Below are 22,590 nucleotides of genomic sequence, written 5' to 3' on the forward strand. Positions count from 1 at the left end.
TGGATGGTGGATAGATGGATGGTGGATGAATGGGTGGACGGTTAATGAACGAGTGGATGAATGGATGTATGGATGGGTGAATGGTAGATGGTGGACGGATGGGTGGATGGGCAGGTGGATGGATGGATGGGTGGATGGTAGATGTTTGGGTGGATTGTGGATGTTGGATGGATGTATGGATTGTGGATGAATGGGTGGGTGATGGATGGGTGGATGGATGAGTGGATGAATCTGTAAGACACTGAGAGCTATAGGGAACACAAAAATGAATATGACCCGATCTGTCCCCTCCGTAGTTTGAGTGGGTTAAAGAACAGAAGAAGTAGTCTTAAATAACATCAGTGTAGGATAACAAGAAATGGTTCAAATGACTACCATGGGGGTACAGGCCTCTGGAAAATGTATGTTACAACAAAGCCTTGTCTCATTGGCTCGCTGGCCTCTGCCTCAGCAGGTTTCTGTCCTGCTACCCTGCCTCCTTGCCCACCCATTGCTGTGTTCTTGTGTTGTGGACTTTTTCATAACTAAGGCCAAATTTATCTCTCCTGTGCTCTGTTTCCAACACATCTGAGAGTATTAACAGCTTCATTGGTTAACTCTTCCAAGTAACCTTTTTGCAGTTTAACATGTTAAGTTCATGGAACCTTCTGGCACCACAGCAAAGGGGGGAGGAAGAGGATCTGGAAATGAGACAAAATATTTTTGGGTCCAGTCAAGTGTAACGACCAGAGTAATGACCTTCCAGGCAATGACTTGACTATGAGAACAGCCCCTTTTAGACCCTCCCCGCAGTGGGGCCTGCTGGTCTGTCTTGGGGTGGTGACCCATTATTGAAGTCACACCAATGATTTGCACCATGCACTGGGACACCCCAAACACTGCCCCAAATATATCTTAAGCTCACGGGAGAATTTTCTCTTTTTCAGGCCAATGCAGAGCTCCACCTCTGACATTCACCTCAGAAACTAAACACAAGCTGGAGAAAACGGCAGCCAAGTGAGAAAGGCATGAGAACCCCACGCTGTCAGGAATTCAGGCAGAGCTCCCAGGAATGCCAGGCTGTGTGCCAGCGGGGACACAGGCCATGGGCCGTTGAGACTCCTGGCCAAAAGGAGTCACCTACACTCCAAGCCTCACATCAGCCTACAAGACAGCACATTATCCCAATTTAAGTGCACTGATAGCAACACACCGTGCACTCACATTCGGTACCCTCGCTCGCCACACGCTGCTGTTTCTTCCTCACGCTCATGGGTAGAACAGCATGGAGGACAGCAGAGCCACATGGTGCTAGCCCCCACGCAGCTTATCCCAGGGGAACAAGGATTGCAGACCTTGCAGGAAGATATCCCTTGTCTGTATGTACCCATTTTGTGCAGGGCAGGGACGCTGAATAGAGGAGTCCAGCCCCAAAGGGCACGTTTGAGGTGGCCTGCTAGTTTAAAATAGGACTCTGGGACTAAAGAGCATAGATTCTGCGACCATTGATATCATTTTGAAGGCGTCGCCAGCCCCCCCTCTCCGCTTCCTGCCCACTGAAAGCCAGCGGGCTCTCGGGGCGCTCCTGGGCCATTCCTTACCGCGACCATGGCGTGGATCCTCGCGCCGGCGTCCTTGACCGCCATGTAGCGTCTGTTGAGGGTGCTGAGCCTTCCATCCAAGTCTAACAGGGCTTCTTTCTTGTTGTCCTTTCTTTCAAACATCGGGTTGGCCGACCAGTCCTGAAAGGAAAACGAGAGCATGAGAAAAGCATTTGGAGAAACTGCTTTTGGTGTCGCCCCTTCACTGCATGTCTCTTTGCAGTGAATGTCCTTGTCCCTTGCTTGCCCCTGTGAGGCCAAGGCCGCCATGGACTGTTGACCAGACAGCCTTAGATGCTTTCACTCCAAACTCATCAGCGCCTTGGAGGGGAATGCTGGCCTCCTTCTTCTAGGTAACTCGTGAGGCTCCTTCTATTGGGGGTAGCCATCTCTAGACTATCTCTGTGACACCAGCGTGTACGATGAAGGCTTAGCTCACTGGCCTCCTTCCGGTTTGATATTTACATGGACCTTTTTTGAATTAGTTATTACAGGTCTGATGGGCTGACATAAATTGTTTCTTTCCCAAGAACTTGGTTTTCTCATTAAGCCAGGCAGTCAGATGCCACCCACTGTCTTGTTTGGGTTGTCGATTTTTAGATGGAGTCCTGTGTGGGAGGGCACGCCTGGGAGAGCCAGCATTCTTCCAGACGCTACTTCTGCGCCTCACTACCGAGCGTGCTGCCCCTCCATCCATCGCCCTTGACTTTCAGCCTCGTCGCTTTGCAGTTGCAGCTTCTGAACGGCTATAAGGAGGAAGTGGCTGGGGAAGAGCCGTGAAGTCATGGTTCTCACCTGTGACTGGCCCAGCGATTGTTCTCCCTGTACCTGGGACTAGTGTGGCGCCTACTGTATGGATAACATGTCTGTGTCCCTCCCAGATTTGTATTGAAGCCCTAACCTCCAATGTGATGGTGTTTGGAGGTGGGGCCTATGGAAGGTAATTAGGTCGTGAAGGGGACCCCATGATGGGATCAACATCCTTATAAGGAAAGGAAGAAAGACTAGAACACACTCTCTCTCTCCCGCCTCTTTCTCTCCCCACCGTGAGGATACAGTGAGAAGGTGACCATCTACAAACCAAGAAGAGAGCTCTCACCATAAACCAAGTCTGCTGGCACCTTGACCTTGGACTTCCAGTATCCTGAACATCTTTGCTGTTTTGATGCAAGGGGAAGCCATGTCAGAACATACCCCTACACGCAATAACCTCCTCAGAGTCGTGGAACCCATAAGAGATAAGAGACAAGGTGGCCAGATCTGGAGACGAATGTGAAGATGCTCAGAGTTCCAGAAAGGGGTACATGCGAGTCATGAATCGACTCAACAAGGTGCCAGGGGCTGAAGAAATACTGCCAGTTTCAGATTGAAAGCACTTCACGAGGTCCAGGGAACATTAACAAAAGGAGCTTCACATCTCCTGGACACACTCTGGCAACATTTCTCAACCCTGAAGATAATGAAGAACTATACGTATCTTTAGATAGAACAGGAGCATATGAAGAAAAGTCATACCATCCTCAGCCTTCTTGACACAGAAACTACAAGGCAGGGACTTCTACAGGCTGAGCTGGGTCCACCCCCCACATTTATGTTGATGTCCTAACCCCCAGCACCTCAGGATGTGACTGTATTTGGAGAGAGGATATTTAAAGAGGTGATTAAGTTAAAACTAGGTCATCAGTGTGGGCTCTGATCCAATATGACTGGTGTCCTTATAAGAGTTTAGGACACAGACACACACAGAGGGATGACCATGTGGACACAGTGAGAAGACGGCCGTCTACAAGCCAAGGAGAGAGGCCTCAGGAGGAACTAACCCTGACAGCACCTTGATCTTGGACTTCCAGCCACGAGAACTGTGATAAAATAAAGTCCTATTGTTTAAGCCACTCCCTCTCTGGCCCTTTGTCATGACAGCCAGAGCACAATAACACAGGGACATTTCTAGACTGTCGAAAAAAAAGAACCATATCAAAAATTTCTTCACCTGGACAGGAAAGCTGTAGGTGAGGTGAAAAGAAAGATATTTTTGGAAGCAAGGACTCAGAAAGTCTGCCACCAATGTACCCTTTCTAAGGAAATAGTCCATTCAAATGAAAATTGCATCAGGAAAAAAAAATAGTGTTGTGCAATGACTTTTGTCTACAATTTTTAGTGAATCCAAGTGTTTAGCAAGGGCAATAATGGAGAAGACGCTCACTGGGAAAAGCCAGAGGCATCTCGAAATGAAAATGTTAACGATGGTCTGGGGCAGGAATTCTAAAATATTTCAGCTTGGGAGTTTGTGGGGGTGGAGAGGGCAGGGGTGGAAATCAGCAAGATGGCGGCCCCGTCTTGGCGGGTATGGGGCAGTGATCCGCATGGCGGGGCATCGTGATTATTTAAAGCTGATATATTGGTAGAGAAGTAGAGCTCAAACATGATTGTTTTTAAAAATAAATTGGAGTTTCACAGTGGACATTACAAATTGATGGGGGCAGGGATTTAAAAAACTTCTTTTTGAAAAAATGGCTACAGCTGTTTTTGAAAATAAGGGCGTTGGTGACAGAGCCTGGGGGAGGCCAGTGAGGGGTTTCCTCGGTTTCTGGACTGTGCTTGAGTGAAGGGCTGTGCTGCTTCTGTGCTGAGCAATGGGCTTGTTCTAGGCGGGCCTGAGTCTCTGCACACCTTCCTGCCCCTTGTTCCTGGTGCCAGCCTGGCATAGAGGGGACCCTTCACATCCGCTTGCTGAGCCCCACAGGACAGACGAGCACTGATTCCGCAGAGGGACCAGAGGCTGACATGCGTGTGTGGTCCCGAGCCTCAGAGAGCAGATTTCTGCCGCCTTGGCACTTCCCTGAGCAGGCATCCCAGCGCCCGTCTTCCCAGGACCCCTGTGTGCGGGCGGTAGTGGGCTCACCTTCATGGCCTGGGAGATGCCCTCTATGTTTTGCTTGGCTTTCTGTATCCTGTTCTGCAGGTTATAGAGAATTTCTCGCATCTCCTGAATATATTCAAACACACCTAAAACAAAAGCAGGAAGGAGTCTTACAAAACGGACGATTCAGCAGAAAGAAAACCTCTCTTGGGCTGGCTTAACACTCATTACAGGAGACGGCGCTTGGGAAATCTGTCTGGTCCCCTGGACCATGAAGCAGAAGTCACTGAGGGCTCCCTGCTAAGCAACGCTGAGGGGTACACATGTGGGGCCTCTGGAAGCAGGTCCTCCCTGTCACCACAGGTGGATCGGTGATGTCTGACCAGATCGGCCCTCTGACCAGAATGGAATTCTGGAGACTTTGGCTCCTTTACAGAGCTCTCAGTGGCCTGGATCAGAGCAGCTGGAAGTAGACGTATTCTTGGGCAGATGTGAGAGAAAAGAAGGGTATGGCTTCTTTGCCCAGAAAAGTCCCGGTGGATCCCAGCTCGGGTGTGAACAATCCCACCCCCTCGATGGGATGGCGGAGGAGGGAGGCAGCACGGGGTGCTGAAAAGAGGGCAACAGGCATGTTGAAAGGTCTTGATGGAGAAGGCACAAGGAGGCAGTGCCCACCCAGAGTGGGACCTGGACATGGGGGTTTCTGCAGGTTCTGTGGTGGGGTGACTCGTGGGCATACTTCTTTCTACTTCTCCGACACCTGCCCGACACCTGCCCTGAGCCAGCTGTGACGGGCATTGGCGGTGCTGTCTGCTGTGTCCGCCCACGTGGGGAACCACCACAAGCCCTGGCCTCCACAAGTCCAGCTTGCAAACTCCGAGATCCTTGGCGGTTCCCAAGGAGTCTTTGCCAGATTCCATTTGTAAGGGGCACAAATAGGCTGTTTGGGGACTGGGCGAGTAGGGGGAACTACCCTTTACCTTTACACACGATCCCATTGCAGTCAAAGTGGACCCACCAGCCAGAAGGCAGAAGCGGCCACTCGGCGTGTCTTAGGACAAATGCTGGACATGCCGGACCCCCACCCCACCGACCCAAGTCTAACCCAAGGTGACAGAGATGTGGCCATGGTACCGTTGCCATTCCAGAACAATGTCGTTTCAGCAGCCAATAATTTGACGTCGATAGCTTCCAGTTCTGACTGGATTAGTGGAAACTCTTCATCCATCATGGTGGTCTTTATCTGCAAAGCAAAGGTGACAAGTTTCAGGGCCTTTGTTCCAAATCCAACCAGATTTAAAGTTGTCTCATCATAAGGACTTTTGTTGCTCCGTACCAACCAAACCCACTACAGTCAGTGCTATTTGACTGCGAAGTAAAGGCAAATCAAATTTTGGGCCATTTCAACTTTCAAAATTATTCTTATTGCCAAGGATTTATGTATATACTTAACTTTTACTTACTAACGTTATGGGTAGAAAGAGAAGAAAATATGATAGTTCAAAAACAGGGAGTATATAATCCAAAACCTTTTTTTATTTGGCTTAGAGTCATACAAAGAAAGCCAGAGACACAGATGTGTGTAACTGGGGCATGTCTGGGCTTGGTCACAAGTCTAAGACGTTTGGTACCCCAGGGTCTGCATAGCAGCTGTTCGAGTCATTGACGAAGCAGAGTTAAAATAGTATAGGTTCTATATAATCTTGATACAGCCCTTCCCTGCTCTAAGAAATTAATTTAATGTTTGAAAATCGCAATTCACACAACAGAAAAAAAGGAGATGGGTACAGTTTTTATCAATTATTCCTTTAAAGAACACACACCATTTGGGCACTGGAACACCCTTCTAGCCAGCAACAGCTTGATTTACACGTAACCTTTCAAGGATAAGGCTGCTCTGTAGAGTAAGGGATGCACGTAGAGCTGAAATTGCGTATTAGACGTGGACTATTTGCCTTTCCAAATAATTCTTTATATACATTTGGTACTTTAAATGGTTCCCCTCAGCTCCCCCTCCCCAACCCCTACCTCACCCCACCAATGCCTTCAAGTATTTTCAGGTGATTAACTCTTAGGAAAGGTGGGTAAGGGCAGAGGAGAAATCAAGCAGAAGCAGAAGCAAGCATCTATGGAATTACACATAAAACAAGTCAAAGTGAAATAGGATCGCAGTTATCGGGGTTTGGTTAGCAAACGCCTCTACAGGGCCTTGGCCTCCTCCCAACTGCTGGCACCCTGGCTTTGAGAATATCTCCTAAGTCAGGCCATCGCATCACACGCCTCTTTAGTAAGTTTGTAACTAAACTGCTGTGACTAGAGTTCAGGGGTGAGCCCTTTGTGCGGAATTTAACCAGCTGGAAAAAGGTGCTGAGTTTCTAATGACTGGACCTTTGACAAAGGACGCAGGGCTGGCCCACCTGGGCAGCTGCGGACGGAGTGTCCTTCCTCAGGTCACTCGGATACTCAGGAGGACAATTTATGGACCATTCCTCGTAGAGACAGCTCAGAAGGGTGGCTAAATATTAGCACACCCTTGTAAATGCCACAGTAGACAAAGCTCATGTTGATAAGATCCATTTAATACACCTATTATTTTTCGACAGCCTATGTTATAAATCCACACCCTTAGGGCACTTCCCCCCCCCCCCGAAATGTGATCTGGGGAAAACACCACTCTCGCATGCCCCTCAGACGCCCCAGCTGGTTCCATAAAGCAATGTACCCCTCTCATCCATCTGGGGTGCTAATGAGGATCAGTAGTTGGGGGTCTGTCGGCAACAGAAACCATGCTTAGGGGAAGAAATGCTTCTAAGGGCCTAGGAGCATCTCCACGGCGGGTGGGCGGACTGAGTGGACAGTGAGACTCCCTGCGGCACTCCGTCCGGCCTGACTTCCCTCCTCCCACCCTCGTCCAGCAGTGCCCTCAGTGTGACAGCTCCCCTCACGGCGGCACAAGCCCGTTTCCCGGGTGGGACAGCGTGCACCCGGAAACATGGAGGCGGAAGATCAATTTTTTGCTTTCTTCTAACTGACTTTGGTTGAGATAGTTTTTCCCGATTGCATCATTGCAGAAAGTCTTTTGCACTGAGAGTAGCCCCTGAACATTTTTTCGCATTCGAGTTTCTCCAAAGCTCTAACTTTCTCTAAACACTGTGTCTGGGAGGCGTTCCGGGGAGCGGGTGGGCACAAGCTCTCCGAGTCCGAAGCGAGCTGGTTTTGGAGAAAGCTAATCCGAGGAAGTGCACTGAGAGCAGACTCTGTGTTTCATAGTTTGCAGCATAAATACGTCAATTAAATTTTATCTTGAAAAATGAAATGGATGAAAATAATGTCGTTTATGCAGAACACAGTTTAGGTTACATTACCACCACGCCCTCGTTCTTGGAACAGAGTAAGGAATGGATCCGTGGTTGATTCTGTTGGTGGGTGTGTCATGGGTGGCGTGATATTTTTGACAAATCTACAGGCTCGTGTGACCCAACCTTTGGCTTTCCCAGCCCATCATGGAGGAGGCCACCTCCACCGAGAGCCGGGGACTTCCTCAGGCTCCCCAAGGCCTCACTCTCCATCTTTTTATTCCAACCTTCTCTTGCTTGGCATCTAAATTCCTGGGTTTGGTCAAATACATGGCGCTTTCTGGCCACCACGTCCTACATGAGACGTCTGCAGGCAAGTCCTGGGGAATGGACATGCCCTTCGGGTGCACGACGTGACTCCTGCCGATTCTTTCTCTCACAGGAGGAAGGGGTGGGCGTGGCCGTGCCCAGTCAATACCAAACTAGGTGGAACTCAGTAGGGGGCTGGGGAAGGTGGGACAGAAAGTGGAACGGGTTCCCTCTCCATGCCCTGGATGGAACTGGGCATTCATTTGGTCCATGGCCCCTACAAGACAGGCCAGAGAAGGCAACAGAGGCGTGGCCCACGTGGCTCTGGGAGAAGGGCCCTCTCGTCAGGAATCTGTGAGTGTGTAAGCATCTCTTGGGCAGAGGGAGACACAAAACACAGGAACAAAAACATTCCAGGTCCCTGACAGCTGTTCCAGCTGGGGACAAGTTGGCTGCAAGAAACATGAACCCACTTGAGCGAGCTCGAGTCATAGGAGGGGGTGCTGTGCGGGGAAGGCTGCACAGGGAGGCCCCCCAGGCATCGAAGCATCTGGAGCTGGACCTGCACAGTCCCGTCTGGGCTCCTCCTCGGGCCCTCGGGGCCTCTCTGGCCACCTGCGCCGCTGCCCCGCTCTCTGCCTTCTGCCCGCTCTCGGTGTCTCTGATCCCGGGACTCTGGTGTGCACGAGGCTGGGACCCAATTCCAAACTCTCGGGATTCCCACTTTCGGTTAGGTGTGCGCAGCAAGCTAAATGTCTCCCCAAAGATGTCCACACCCTAATCCCCAGGACCTGTGACTATGTCACTTTTAATGGAAAAGAGCACTTGCAGACGTGATCAAGTTAATAACCTTGACCTGGGAGTTTAGACTAGATTATCCAGGTGGGCGCAGTGTAATCGCGAGGTCCTCCTAAGAGGGCAGCAAGATCGAAAGGGAAGAGGCAATGTGAAACGGAAGCAGAGGTTCGAGTGATGTGATCTGAAGACAGAGTGACGAGGCTGCAAGTCAAGGGACACGGGCGGCCTCCAGAAGGTGGGAAAGGCCAGGAAACAGACCTTCCCAGAGCCTCCAGAAGGAAGCAGCCCCACCGACACCTTGACTTTATCAGAAGGAAACAGATTTTGAACCTTTGACCTCCAGAACTAGAAGATAATAAATTTGTGTTGTTTTAAGCCACTCAGTTTGGGGTGACTTGTTATGGCAGCAACAGGGAACTCATACGGTGTCCACATCTGGCTTAATCTGCTATGGCTTGGGCAGAGGTGAAGGTCAGATGGTACAAATGGCAGCCTTTTCTGGGATCTGTGGGTGGGGTCTGCAAGAAAGGGGGTCCTTGGGGCCGGCCGAGTGGCTCAGTTGGTTAAGAGCTCGCTCAAGAGTTTGAGCTCTGAGCAACAGCGATTCTATTCCCGGCCTGAGCTGAGCTGCCGCTAAGCTGCCAACAGGTGGCAGGATGGCTCAGCTTAAAAAAAAAAAAAAAAAAAAGGGCGGCCGAGATGGTTAAGGGCTGGCTTGGGATGCCAGAGGGCCCCGGTTCGGATCCCACATATGAGGGCCAGTGACACTGCCCTCTATAGCTAAGATGCTGAACGGCAGCTCAACCTGGAGCTGGGCTGCTGTGAGTCGCTGGCGACGGCATAGGCTGCAGCCCCTGTGGCAGTGGGTTGCCATGGGCTACCGTGTGTGGCCAGCAGCCAACGTGAGCGGCCAGCAGCTGCAGTGAGCAGCCGTCCAGAAGCCGGCGACTAATGTGCCTCACCCGGGAAGAGCGCAATGATGGTGCCAACTTGGACCAGTGAAGCAGCGTCCTCCACAACTAGACTGAAGAACAAAAAGGACAGCAACTTGTCTGTTCCCCTTCCCCCAATTCCCCAGCACTGTTCCCATCCCCCCAATTCCCCAATAAAAATAAAATAAAAAAAATAAATAAAAAAGAAAGGGGGTGCCTAGAGCTGCCCTCTGTGCCCCGACTCCACACTCTCCAGGCCCTCTTCTGATTACTGATTCAGCTTCCAGGGGTGCTCGTGCCGGGAGGGGGCACTCTGAACAAATAGCCCTCTTGCTACAAGGCTGTCCCCTGAGGCTGGTCCATGACTGGGAACTCCTGTTGCTAATCAGCCTCCTAATGATCACTTGTCAGGTCCCAGGTCTGTTCGAAAGGAATTTCTGAGCCACAGAGCTGGGGGTGGGCCTGCCCCCTGCCCAGGCACCTCTAGTTTATCTCGAGGGCAGCACCCTTACATGCTGCTGCCTACCGTATGCTGCCGAAAATCTGCCAGTCGGACTCCAGGAATCCCGCCCCTGACTTTGATGGAGATAATGGAAGTGATCTCAGCTGACTTTGATACTAGCCAAAACAAAATATATTTAGGAGAGTAGAGGGTCTACAAACAGTCATGTGACGTGAGCCAAAGCCCAGTGGAGATAAGGTTTACACCATCAGCTGTTTGAGTTGAAACTTTTGTGCAGCTATTGGCGTGAACAATGGAGGGTGGCTGGAGCTGCATTTGACTATGGAATGTACTGTTAGTCTTATTTATTTTTTTTTTTAGCTGAGCCATCCTGCTACCTGTTGGCAGCTCAGCAGCTGCTCAGCTTGGGCTGGAGTTGAACTGCTGTTGCTCAGAGCTCAAACTCTTGAGTGAGCTCTTAACCAACTGAGCCACTCAGCCGGCCCTACTCTTAGTCTTCTCAACTTGGAGATCTTACACCCGTGTGTGTTTCCAGCAAAGACGGAAACTTGGCACACGAAACGCAATGACACCGGCTTACCTCATTGTACCAGCCAACGATGAGCTCCAGGTTGCCCACGAACTTCCGGAAGGTCTCGTATTGTGAGAACAGGTTCTCGGCGCTGCTTGGAATATCTTCTTGTTGTTGGAAGTTCAAGTACTTGACCTCTCTCAGAACTGCCACCAACTAAGGTAGATGAAGAGCAAAGACACGATCAGAGGATGGCCTCAACGTACAGCACTTAGCGACACAAGGGCGGGTCTGTCCCCATTGTGTCGTTATAGCCCGGGGTTTCAAAGCTGGGGGGAGGCACGTGCCAGCAGGATCAAAACGTCTTCACCTCGTTTACTGGTCCTGAGATAGAAAGTGCTGGCATCACCAGCATGGGTGGATGTCATCATCATACTCCCTCTGGGCTTCACCTGGGTCCGCCCTAGGACCCAACCTTCCCTGTCCCTCTCCTCCCACCTGGTCATGACCCCGGAGGTCAACAATAGTGTCCCTGCTAGCAGAACCTCTGCTCTCACTGCTCGCCGAGGGCCGTTCCCATCGAGGTCTGGTGACCTTTATGTTGCTGAACCCATTGGTCACTTCACAGACCTCACTCATGTCACATGTCCTCTCAGCGTTGGTCAGTGCCTCCTGCTGCACACCAGACTCTCCTGGTCACATCAGCCTCTTGATGTTTTTAAGGTTTGTGTGCTGGAGAGCCAGACGTAGGGCCTGGCCCCTGTCAATCTACTCGCCTTCGGGATCTCACCCAAATTATGGCTTTAAGATCATCTCTGTATGGGTGAGCCCCACGTTTATGTCCCCAGTCGACCTCTCTCCTGACCCCCAGACTGCGCTATCCACCTACTTACTCAGCATCTCCATTTTGATGTCTAATTGACATCTTAAACCCAACGTGGCCTAAACAGAGCAGCTGGTCTCCAGCTGCCAGGATGGCTGATTTAATTCCACCTTCCAGCTGCCCAGGCCCTCAAATGCTGGGGCTGACTGCTCCGTGCTTCACAGACTCAATTTCCAACCTGTCCGCATCTCATTGGCCCCGTGACCAAAATCCAGTCTCCTCCCCACTCACTGCTGCCACTCTGGTTCAGGTCCCCACCTTTTCATCGTCTCTCCTGATTCCAGCAAAAGGCTACTCACCGTGTCCCTGCCTCTCGCCTTGCCCTCCCCCAACCGACTTGCCACACAGCACCCAGAGGGATCCTTGACAAATACCGGGGGTGCCAAAAAAATGTATACAAGTGGACCCTTTGGTCAGTGTTGCTCAAGCAGTAGTTCACCGTAATCAGAAGTGTCTGGACGCTGATGGGAACCACTCTGAGCACCTCTTATAATTGCAGAAGTCAAACGTGACATGTATTCATCTTTTTTTATCAGTATATATTATTACAATTTTAATAGTTTTCCTTTCTTAAAATGTGTATACATTTTTTGGCGCCCTCTGTATGATTAGATCAGGGCCCTCCTGTGCTGGAAACCCTGCACTGGCCGCCGTGTCACTCAGAACCAAAGCCCAGTGCCTTGGATGGCCTGATGGCCCAGGAGCTCTCAATGCTGTCCCTCGCCCCCCCCCCCCCCGGCTCTCTCCAGCCACCTGACAGGCCTCTGTGTGGCTCCTGGAGCAGGCCAGGCACACTCATACCTCCTGGCCTCTGCTTCCACAGTGAGCTGTCCTTGGGGCTTTCTGCAGGCGTCTATGGGCTAAGTCCCAGACTCTGATCCCTGGCGCCTTGACCCCCAACGCCCAACCCCCAACCCCTGACTCCTGACCCCTGACCCCCACACGGTGTCTTTGCTCACATCTCACACCCACACCCCTTCCAGTTCCATGGGTCCCCTTCCCACTTCTTTGGGGCACCTGTCCTCAGCTCAGTATGATACGCTTCACCTCTTTTGCGACGCTAGCCGATCGCACTCCCTCCTGTAGGAGGCCATGCTCTCTGTCCGCCTGGCTCACTAATTTACCCCAAGCACTCACACACAGTAGGCAGTCAGTACACATTTGTTAGATAAAAGGAAGAATGGATTTAGGTGAAAGAGAAGGTTTCAGAGGACAAGTCACACCTGGGTTCCCTGCCTCCCTGGTCTGATGGCTGACTTCAGAGCAGGCAGACGCAGCCCCGTTGGGGCAATGCCAGCAGCAGAGATTCAGGCTGCTCTGGACTCTGTCCTCGTCCGTCCTCCGTGAGCGTCTACACTGCCGGGTTTTAGCCCAGATCGCCCTCCCCACAGCCCACAGAGTCAATTCCTGCAGCTTGCCCGACTTCACCAGAGGGCCCACTTGTTCAGATCCTGCAAAGATCTTTTTTTAAAATAATAGATTCTCAAACTGATGTTTCCTCTTGGGATCCCATGAAAGGCAGCCCAGCGTTGAAACGGTGTACTTATCGAAGCAATTTTCAAGAATGCTGCTAGTCTGTCTCAGCTCTTAAATATATCCTGGACATTCTTTGAAGAACACTTAAAGAATAAAGCTTTAGCTAACTATGACATAAACATCAACGCCCACAAATCAGTGCTGTTGGTAGAAGGGGGTGAGCCTTGGCTCTGGGTCCCCCCACCTCCACCCGCAGCGGAACCCAGGGCCCGGGTGTGGCCCCGGACCCACCACCTCCCGCACCCACCTACCGCTTTGCTGAAGTTGACCTGGATGAGGTTTGTGATGGGGTCCCTCTGTACGAGGGGCTTCCCCAGGTTGAAGCGGCAGTCCTGGTCCACTCCGGCCACCCACTCCTGGTAGATCCTCTTGCGGAAATCTCTCAGCAGCTCCATCATCTCATCGTATTTCTGGTAGATCAGCTTGGCCTCCACGCTGGACATGACCCTGGAATCAGAGCCAAATGGTGTAATGAGGCACCAGGCCTCACCCACGTGGCCTCACCCACACACACTTCTCCTGTGGGGCCTCTCTAGTGAGTGCCCCAACCGCGACTGCCAGATCTTGGGGTGCTAAAGCAGACAGTGGCTTTCTGCTTCTTCCAGGCTGGGAGACGGAACCCACAAACAGATAGGGACCTCAGTCACCAGGAAGTCAAGCAGTAGCCTGGGTAGCAATGGCCCCGACGGCCAGGCCTTCGTTAGTAACTGCCTGCTGCCTGAAGCTCTGTGCTCCCTTCCAGGCGGCCTAAGCCAAATATGCTCCCCGAGGCAGCCACATGGACTGTGTTCCAGTCCCCAGGCGGGGGCACCTGAAGCCCTCCCCCTCCTCTGCCTGCCTTCCAGTCTCTGCCAAACGCAGGTGACAGTGGCCGAGGCCCTGCCGCGGCAAGCTCTGAGGAAGCAGCCTGTGCTTGTCCTCATTTGGATGGTTTCTGTTCATTTCCATCAGGCTGACCGGCAAGGGGGAGGCTGGAAGGTACTTCCTGGCCACGAGCGCTGAGGGGCAGCCCTGAGGTGAAGGGGGCACATGCCCGGTCTCCTGGCACTGTGTCTGGGAAGCCAAGCGCTGGGCGCTGTGCAGCGTGGGATGGCCTTGGGGTGGGGCCAGACCCTCCCCGCCCCCCACAGCCCGCCCGGTGCCGACTCACGGGTGCTGTATGCGCCTCAGGTCCCTCATGGGCACCTCCAGCCGCTCCTGTAGCTCCAGGCTCCACTTGAGCTGCCCGGCCACCGGGGGCATGTTTTTGTGGGTTGGAGGGATATTCCCATCGGCGGAGGCTGCAATCTGGGCATCGTACAAGATCTTGGCGTTGTCCAGCTCGGCGTCAAACATCTCCAGCATGACCGAGTACCGGGGCACCACCTCGGTGAGGATCAGAGGCCTCTCCAAGAGGCCCCCACACATGTACAGGAGCTGGGGAGAAGCGAGAGGCGCACCTCGCAGGGGTCCCTGCCACCTGCCTGGGCCCCCACTCTGGGCGGACCCAAAGCAGCCCCGCGGCTGTTGACACAGAGCTGGTGGCCAGGCTTCAGGAGGCCGCAGTGCACGCCCTGTCGAGGCAAAGAGCCTTTCTCTGTGTAGCAGCTGCTTACATGGGTGCCTCCATCACTCTCGTGCTGACAGGAGCTGAGCTCCGAAACACATGGCTTATAAACCAACGGCACAAACTAGGTCCAAGGTCCGGAAAAATTTATTCTAGGCCCAGGAGAAATCAGGGTTTGGGTAAGGAAGATTTCAACGGTTAAAAAAATGCAATTTCAAAAATTTAAAAATAGCTGTGGTACTGCATTGATAATAGCCAGGGCTTCCTCGGACAACTGGGTGGAGAAATGTCTGAATCCCAAGGATTATTCCTCTTAGGAAGAGCAGTAATCCTCAAGGACGTGCCCAGGCAAGAAAACCCACCATCAGTAAGTTTGTTTTGCTTTAAAAAAAAAAAAAAAGAATCGATGGGGAAAGGGGAAAGAGAGGGGAACCAGAGAAAGGGAGGCCAACCTCGCACTACGTGCGGTCCCCAAATTACAAAACTCACCCAGGGCTGGGTGTGAGCAGGAACCTGCGTGAGTGTCCTGGGGCTATGGTAACGAAGTACCACGACCTGGGAGGCTTAAACATCAGAAAGGAGCTCTCTCCCAGTTCTCGAGGCCGGAAGCCCACAATCAAGGTGTCAGCAGGGCATGTGCCCTCTGAGGCCCGACGGGAGGAACTGTGCCAGGCATCTCCCCTGGCTCCTGGGGGCGGCCCATGATGCTGGCATTCCTTATAGACCTATCACTCCACCCTCTGCCTCCATTGTCATGCGATTTCTCCCCTCTGCATCTGTCTCACTCTCTCTTCTCCTCTTTTTACGAGGACCCCAAACATAATAGATTCAGGGCCCACATCCCTGCAGGAGGCCCTCAACTTACATCCATCTGCAAAGACCCTGTTTCCAGGTGAGGTCACATCCAGGGCACCAGGGGCCCAGGCACATCTTTCTAAGGACACAGTCTAACCCACCAGCTGCGGGGTGGGGGGTGGGGGGGGGCGCATTTCAGCACTGGGCTGACCAGGATGGAGAGGGAGGTGGGGACAGGGCCCAGATCACGTCCACAGGTGTGGAGATTGGGAACCACTGACGAGGAAGACTCGGCCGGGAGCACCTGAGGAAATTGCAGGAGAGCCTTAGAAGTTCTGTGTGGGCCATGACATGGGGTGGGAGCTCAAGCCCAGGTTACCTATGTCCCCGAGGAACAGGGATGGCCTGGGTCTCTTTAATGTGTCATTTCTGTGAGAGGAAAGGCTGGGTCTGCAGACCTGGTAGCCAGAGAGCCACGGCCTGAATGACTCCAGGCGGCTGTCGTGGCAATTCTGAGACTAGTGACCAGGCCCGAGCACCTGTGCAAGCAGTCAGCATGTCACCCGGCAGTCTGTGTAGGATAAAACCTGGGAACTGTCTACGAAAGAAAAAGCTTAGTAGGAGAGAATAAGTGTCTCATCTGGGTGTTTCAGTCAGGGTCCCGGCTGGGTTGGGCGCTGGCTCACACTGGGGTATCTATCGAGGACAGTTACACAAAAGATCATTGCACGGGGGTGAGGAGGGGGGGTCACCAGGGAGCAGGCAGGCCTGGGGGCAGGCGGCGGCCCTACCGGACCTGGAGGGAAAGGGGGCGTGTGGGATGGACGCTGGAAGGAAGGCCCAGAAGCTCTACACCCCAGGCAGGGGCGAGGAGAAATGCCTGGGGCTCCCCTTGACCCCTCTGTCAGCCAGGGCTCCCCCAAAGGCCAGCCAATCAGTGCTCAGACCGCACCATCACATTTTCTCCGGGACACATGGCCGCAGCTCTTGGTCTCAGATTTGCCATTTTTTGGTTTGAAAAATGTGACCACTGTCCCTAAAAACGGCCTTTTGCGGAAAGAGTGAAAGGTGGCTCGAGAGAAATGAGAGGGTTTCAGGTCCCACAGAGCCCGACGGAGCAGCCCCGACCCCTGTGACAAACGACCCCTGATGTTCTGTGTGGCTCCCCTCCCTCTAGCTTCCCGCAGGGGAGCGACCAACATATTAGGTCACCAGTGCCATTTTTTAAAAAAACTGACAGGTGACAGTTGGGAAAAAAAAATCAAACAAACATTCCTCTTGCTGGTTCATAACCCTTCTGACTCTTTCTCCCTTCTCATTTTCCCCCTTCCCTTCTTCTCATATTTACATATTTTTTTGGCTTCTGGCATCTGGGAAGAAAGCTAATTTTATTTTCTGCCAGGAGGAGATCATGTGGAAAATTGCTCTAGAACTTTCCTGGCTCTGTATGAATTACTGACAGCGAGAAACAGCATTGCGGCAGCTTGGGGACAGGCAAGGAGTGGAGGGGACGTGCGGGAGGGGCGGAGGGAAGCCCAGGGCCCATCCTAATCAGAGCACAGGGTTGTCCAGCGTCTCCAGGTGGAGAAAGATGGAGATGGATTGCAAGAGCTGCTTTCTAACTTACTTTCTTTCTGTTTGTTTCTTTTCAATCTAGCACAAACATAAAGTTAACCTTTAGAAAATGACTTTTGCTTTTGGGGTACTGAAGCCATCGGATTTGGGCCATGATGGGAGAGCGAGTGGCATATGTTAGAGCCCCAGGGTAGAACTGGTGTGTTTGTAAGTTTGAGCTCATGTGGCGCCGTCAATCCCGCAGGCGCCGGAGTGAGTTTCCTCCTGGACCCCCTCGTCCCCTCAGAGTGGGGACCTGGTACACGGGGTCACCAAGGGAACAGGCCTCCGTTTCATGCAACAGCCCAGCCTCGTCCCCCTTCTTAGAAAACAACACAGCGTCCATCCTGCCAGCAAGGGGTGGGGTGGGGGTGCCTCGCCCGCGTGAGCCCTCACAGGAGGTGGGAGGGGCTCACTGCTTGGCAAGCCAGTTGGTCAGCTCCAGCGTCATCTTGGACTTTGGGGACCTCACAGAGGAGGACCTGTGAGGTCCATATTTAAGGACGGGCTGGAAACCTCTGCGTGGGCCCTCCTGCACTGGGCAGCCCTTGGGGCTTTGTGCTAACGCCCTCGGGGATCGACGCTGAGCGTCTGCCCTAGTGTGCGACTGCCGCCAGGACTCTAGTAATACAGCCGCCTCAGCGGGGGCCGGTCCCCTACTGGAGCGAAAGCTCAAAAGCACCTGATGTGTGCTGGGCTTGGTTCTGAGTGAACCCAATCAAGTGCCTGCCCTCTGGGGGTTGATACTCTAGTTGGAAAGACCATGAACACAGAGAGATCTACACCAGGGAGGGCTGAGGCCTAAGAACGACAACTGAGCAGCTCAGCCTCGGAGACGGAGAAGAAAGGGTGGGGAGAGGAGAAGGCTGCTGAGGTGGGAGGTTCAGGGAACGGCGTGGAGGCACTGTTGTATTAATTTGCATGCATTGATATTTGCCTGAGCACCAATTCAATCCAGGACTTAACAGATCATTACATTTGCAGAACTTCAAATTCCCAGGCATTTACATCTTTAAAAAGGATGTCTACAGAGAAAAAAAAAAAAAGAGAGAGAAGAGACAAGAAAATTGTGGCATTTGCCTTGGAGAGACCTTTGTGCTCAGGGGTGGCAGGCTTCCTGGGTCCCCAGCTCAGCCCCTGGAAGTCCAGCCTGACATCCTCTGGAAAGACGGCCACCACCCTGAGCTGCCCAGGTCAACTTTACTGCCTGTCTGGCCCAGTGGTTCGGAACAGGGGTCCAGGAAGCAGTCAAGCTCAGGGCTGGTTTGGGGTCCTGGTGCCTCGACTTGCTGGCTAGCTGTGTGACCTTGGGCAGGTTTCTTGACTTGTCTGAGCTGCTAAAATGGGACGGATAACATAGGTGATGAGTTTAGCGAAGAGCCTGGAATGTTGTGAGAAGTAAATGAGATAACACAGTGCTTAGCAAAGTGCTGGGCCCTGGGATCGTGTAATAATCACCGGGCCTCTCCTGTGGGCATTGCACTACCCATAGCAACTCAGAAGCTTACAAAGCGAAGAGAAGCGATGGCTCCAACCTGCCGAATCAGTCGACAGACATGCATAAAACTAGGCAGAGAAATAAAACAGCTACCCAGCATATACATACAGTGTATAGTCAACACTCAGTACCTGTTCTCCAGGTAAGTTGCAGCCACAAGCCCTACATCCCGCAGAGACCCCTCTGTCGTTTGCAGGGGCAAGGCAGGTCCATAAATGCACGGAGGAGGCTGGGCTAGGCCAACAACGGGGAGGTGGGGACTGGAGACTGGCCACTCACGCCCTGTCTGCAGGAAGCAGCAGCTGTGCCCCTGGGCCACAGGTTCCCACGAGGGATCGTGCGCCCAGTGTGGCCTTGTCTGCTTTTCTGAGAGGGTGAAAATCGGGACGTTTATGTGCACTTTTTCAGTTTGTATATGTTGGTGGTTAATTTAAAATTTTAGTGAAGTGCCACATGAGAAACGGCTAATCGTAGAAAGAGTAGATTTGTGACTGCCTAAGATGGGGGAGGTTGGGGAGCAGTGGGGAGTGGCTGGGGGTGCTGAAAATGTTCTGAGGTTAGCTGTGGATAGTTACACGCCTCTGAATATACGAAAAGCCATTTAACTGTATGCTTTAAATGGGTGAATTGCATGGTATGTGAATTGTATCTCAAAAGTACCACATGAGCCGGAAGGAAGCCACCGGGGGTGTTTGTATGGCCCGAGCCATTGGTTTGTGCCTCTGCTGAATGGGTTTAAGTGCCCATGTTCTGAGCTCTCAGATGAGACTCAGATGCCTGCCAAACACTGGGAAGTCCAATCGTCATTCTGGCGACTTAACTCTGAGCACTGCTGTTTTCAGTGGGGGTGTGTGTGCAAGTTTACTTTGTTCATTATGTTTTTCTGAGTTTATAATTTAAATTAGCTGGCTTCCCCTCTGGTGATTTGTTATAGCAGCAGAAGGAAACAGATACAGAGGCTGATGCCATGAGGTGTTTGACCAACTCACAGACTCTGTTCTCATTCACACTTTTTGAGCACCACCCGACTGCTCGGTGAGGGTCCTGGTTTGCCCGGGGCTGAAGGGGTCTCTGACATGCTGGACTTTTGGTTTCAAAAGTGGACAGTCCTGGGAATACTGGGGTGTGAGCTGATTGCCCCAAGTAAAGAGGTTTGTCCACAAAGAGAAGATGTGCTCAGCGTTGGACCCGCTCAGGCTGTAAGACAGAGAAACGGTGCATTGGCCGGGACCGGGAAGGACCGGGGCAACGGTCGGCAAACTTTTGAGACAAAAGAGCTGCCAGGGGTGGGCAAACTGTGACCCGTGAGCCACATGCGGCTCTTTGGGTACGTACATGTGACTCTGAAGTAAAATTGAAAATGAAAATAAAACTATCATAGTTTCATTTATAAAATTTTTAAAGGCTATTATTCACATAATGGTGATTTCATTTGTTTTATGGCTCCCAAATAATTTTTAAATCGTTGTGAGGGACAGGATTGGCTCTTCCAGGGGTTGGCAAACTTTTGAGATGGAACGTACCCAAAGAACCACATGTGACTCGCCAGCGCAGTTTGCCGACCCCTGATCCAGGGCGTGCCTCCACGCCCCCACATGCCATGGCTAAGAGTCACTAGCTCCTCCGGATTCTAACTGACCTGGTTGGTGACAGTGACACCTTGCTGTTTTAACTTGCACCTTTTAGATTATTCGTGAGGCCAAACTTAAAACACGTGTGTGTATTGGCCATTTATAGTTCTCTTTTGAATTAATATACTCTAGGGGTTTTTGTGCTTCTCTATGACCTAGTTTTTAATGCTTCTTTCAGAGCATCATTTCTTTTTTCTAGTTGTGAAAGTACCACACACTTAATGCACGCGACTTGGAAGCCATCGAAAGGGACACAAGACTGACCGGTATTAGCATCACCCCACTATCCAGACATGGCTCCCTGCGACGATTCTGTGTTTGTTTCTTGAGTCTCACAGGTGAAAGGATGTAAATTTGGCTCAGCGGGTCAAAACGTGGATGTGTTTTGTTTTGATAGCAACTTTGTCTCGCTCTGACTCTTGCTCCTCTTAAGTAGAGGGGGATCAAACCGAATAAGGATAAGTGGACAGCTGCAGGTACTGAGCACGAGGAGACGCCGAAAAGCACCTGCCACCGTGTGCTCTCTCCTCTTACTCTAAGACGTGGCAGTAAAAGCCGCCAGAAGCTATGCGAGGTGCCTACGGCCGACTTGCTCTGAGACACCGGCACAGGCCCCTGCCTTCCTGGGCTCCACTGCTCATCTTCAAACCAAGATGTCTGATTAGATTGTCTCTGAGGTTGTCCTCAGCATCCAGCGGGTGCTGCCCCTCGGCGCAGCGTTCCCACCCACGCGTACCTTTGCGCAGGACTCGATTGAACTGTAGTCGTCGAACCCTCGGCAGAAGATCGTGGCCAGCCTCCTATCCAGATCTTGAATTTTAGTCTCAAAATCAGCGTAATCGTGATCAAAACTCTAAAAGTGGATTAAAACATCAACCCCTTAATCGGCACACAAAGCAGGGGTCGGTGCCTGCCCCAACACCCCCACACCCGCTGGCAGGGTGCACGCACTGTCTGGGGACTGCTCCGCCCGCAGAGTTCTTGTGACGTCTTTGAAAAGTGTTGGGGGCCGGCCAAGTGGCTCAGTTGGTTAAGAGTTGGCTTAAGAGCGCGAGCTCTGAGCAACAGGGCCGCTGGTTCGATTCCCACATGGGCCAGTGATACTGTGCCCAAACTGAGCTGTCGCTGAGCTGCCAACAGGTGGCAGGATGGCTCAGCTTGTGTGACAACAAAATTGTCTATTCCACCCGCGACTAAGACTGAACTTGGCACCTTGAGCTGAGCTGCCGCTTGGATGGCTCAGTGGATAAAACATGCGCTCTTAACAACAAGGCTGCTGGTTTGGCTCCCACATGGGATGGTGGCTACGCCCACCCGCAACTAAGATTATAACACAGCACCTTGAGCTTAGAGGCCACGAGCTGCCGACGGGAAGCCAGATGGCGACTGGCGCCCTCCACAATGAAGACTGAAGAACAACAACTTGGCTGGTCCCCCTCCCCCAATTCCCCAACACTGTTCTCCTCCCCCAATTCTGCAATAAAATCTTTAAAAATAAAATAAAAAGTGTTGGGACCCCCGCCACACACGCCCCCTCCGTGTGCCTCCCACTCCCGGGCGTCTGTCATTGCCTAACTTACTGAATCTTCCGGGTCCAAGGGGTCGTATTTGCAGTCGGCAAACACCCTCACCAGCTCGAAGAACTCCTCGTAGATCTGAGTGACCAGGCTGGCCAGGAGGTTCCCTCTCACTCCCCCCAGCTCAATCTTCTCCAGCTTCAGAAACTCGATCGCGGTTTTATAAAGGTCCTGACAGAGGGAAAGCCCGGCGCCCCGTCAGCCCCTCTGCACAACCAAGCTCAACCATTCAGCACAAACCAATTCTGACGCCAGCAGCATGGTACCCCGGGGCCACACGACAGCCTGGGGCGGGGCGGGGGGCTCCGTTGATTCTTGCTAATATTCTCAAATGTCCTTTCCAGAACACAGAGAGAAGGCACGGAACAAAGGGTTCCGTGAATCATGTCCAAGTAAGGAGGAGATGAGGTTGGGCTCTTGTCCTGACCCTGAGGCCGAAACGCACCTCTAAACACATCACACTGTTCTGGGCCCCGTGTCCTCGGCTGGGGAGGTAAGCCGTGAAAAGGCCCATGGTGTTTCCGACGCTCTTGCTAAGCCGTGAGCGCTCTGCTTCCTGGGAAGGCCACCCTACACTTGGAGCCCGTCCCTGGGGTGACCTGAGAGGATGCCTGATAAATACCGCATGTAAGTTCTACCGCCTCTGCGCTGCCGCTCACCCTTCCTGGAGGCTCTCCAGCCAGTTTAGCCCAGAGTCCCCGCTTTCCCTTCAGAAGCCCCATCTGCCGCCTGTGCTCTGCGTTCTGGCACCCAATCCCATT

The 22,590-nt window shown here is 52.3% G+C and overlaps 1 protein-coding gene across 1 annotated transcript in view; it reads right to left on the reverse strand.

The window, feature by feature from the left end:
* Positions 1-22,590, reverse strand: part of DNAH17 (dynein axonemal heavy chain 17) — a 139,359-nt gene that overhangs the window by 77,337 nt on the left and 39,432 nt on the right. Inside the window, exons 11-18 of the mRNA XM_019644245.1 lie at positions 21,833-22,000; positions 20,989-21,105; positions 14,319-14,584; positions 13,420-13,615; positions 10,819-10,965; positions 5,575-5,683; positions 4,483-4,586; positions 1,581-1,721 (exon numbers count right to left, since the gene is read on the reverse strand). Of these exons, the coding sequence (XP_019499790.1) occupies positions 1,581-1,721; positions 4,483-4,586; positions 5,575-5,683; positions 10,819-10,965; positions 13,420-13,615; positions 14,319-14,584; positions 20,989-21,105; positions 21,833-22,000 (1,248 nt within the window). The remainder of the gene's footprint in view (positions 1-1,580; positions 1,722-4,482; positions 4,587-5,574; positions 5,684-10,818; positions 10,966-13,419; positions 13,616-14,318; positions 14,585-20,988; positions 21,106-21,832; positions 22,001-22,590) is intronic.

The sequence above is a fragment of the Hipposideros armiger genome, unplaced genomic scaffold (assembly GCF_001890085.2).
Source record: "Hipposideros armiger isolate ML-2016 unplaced genomic scaffold, ASM189008v1 scaffold_87, whole genome shotgun sequence".
Classification (NCBI taxonomy): Eukaryota; Metazoa; Chordata; class Mammalia; order Chiroptera; family Hipposideridae; genus Hipposideros; species Hipposideros armiger.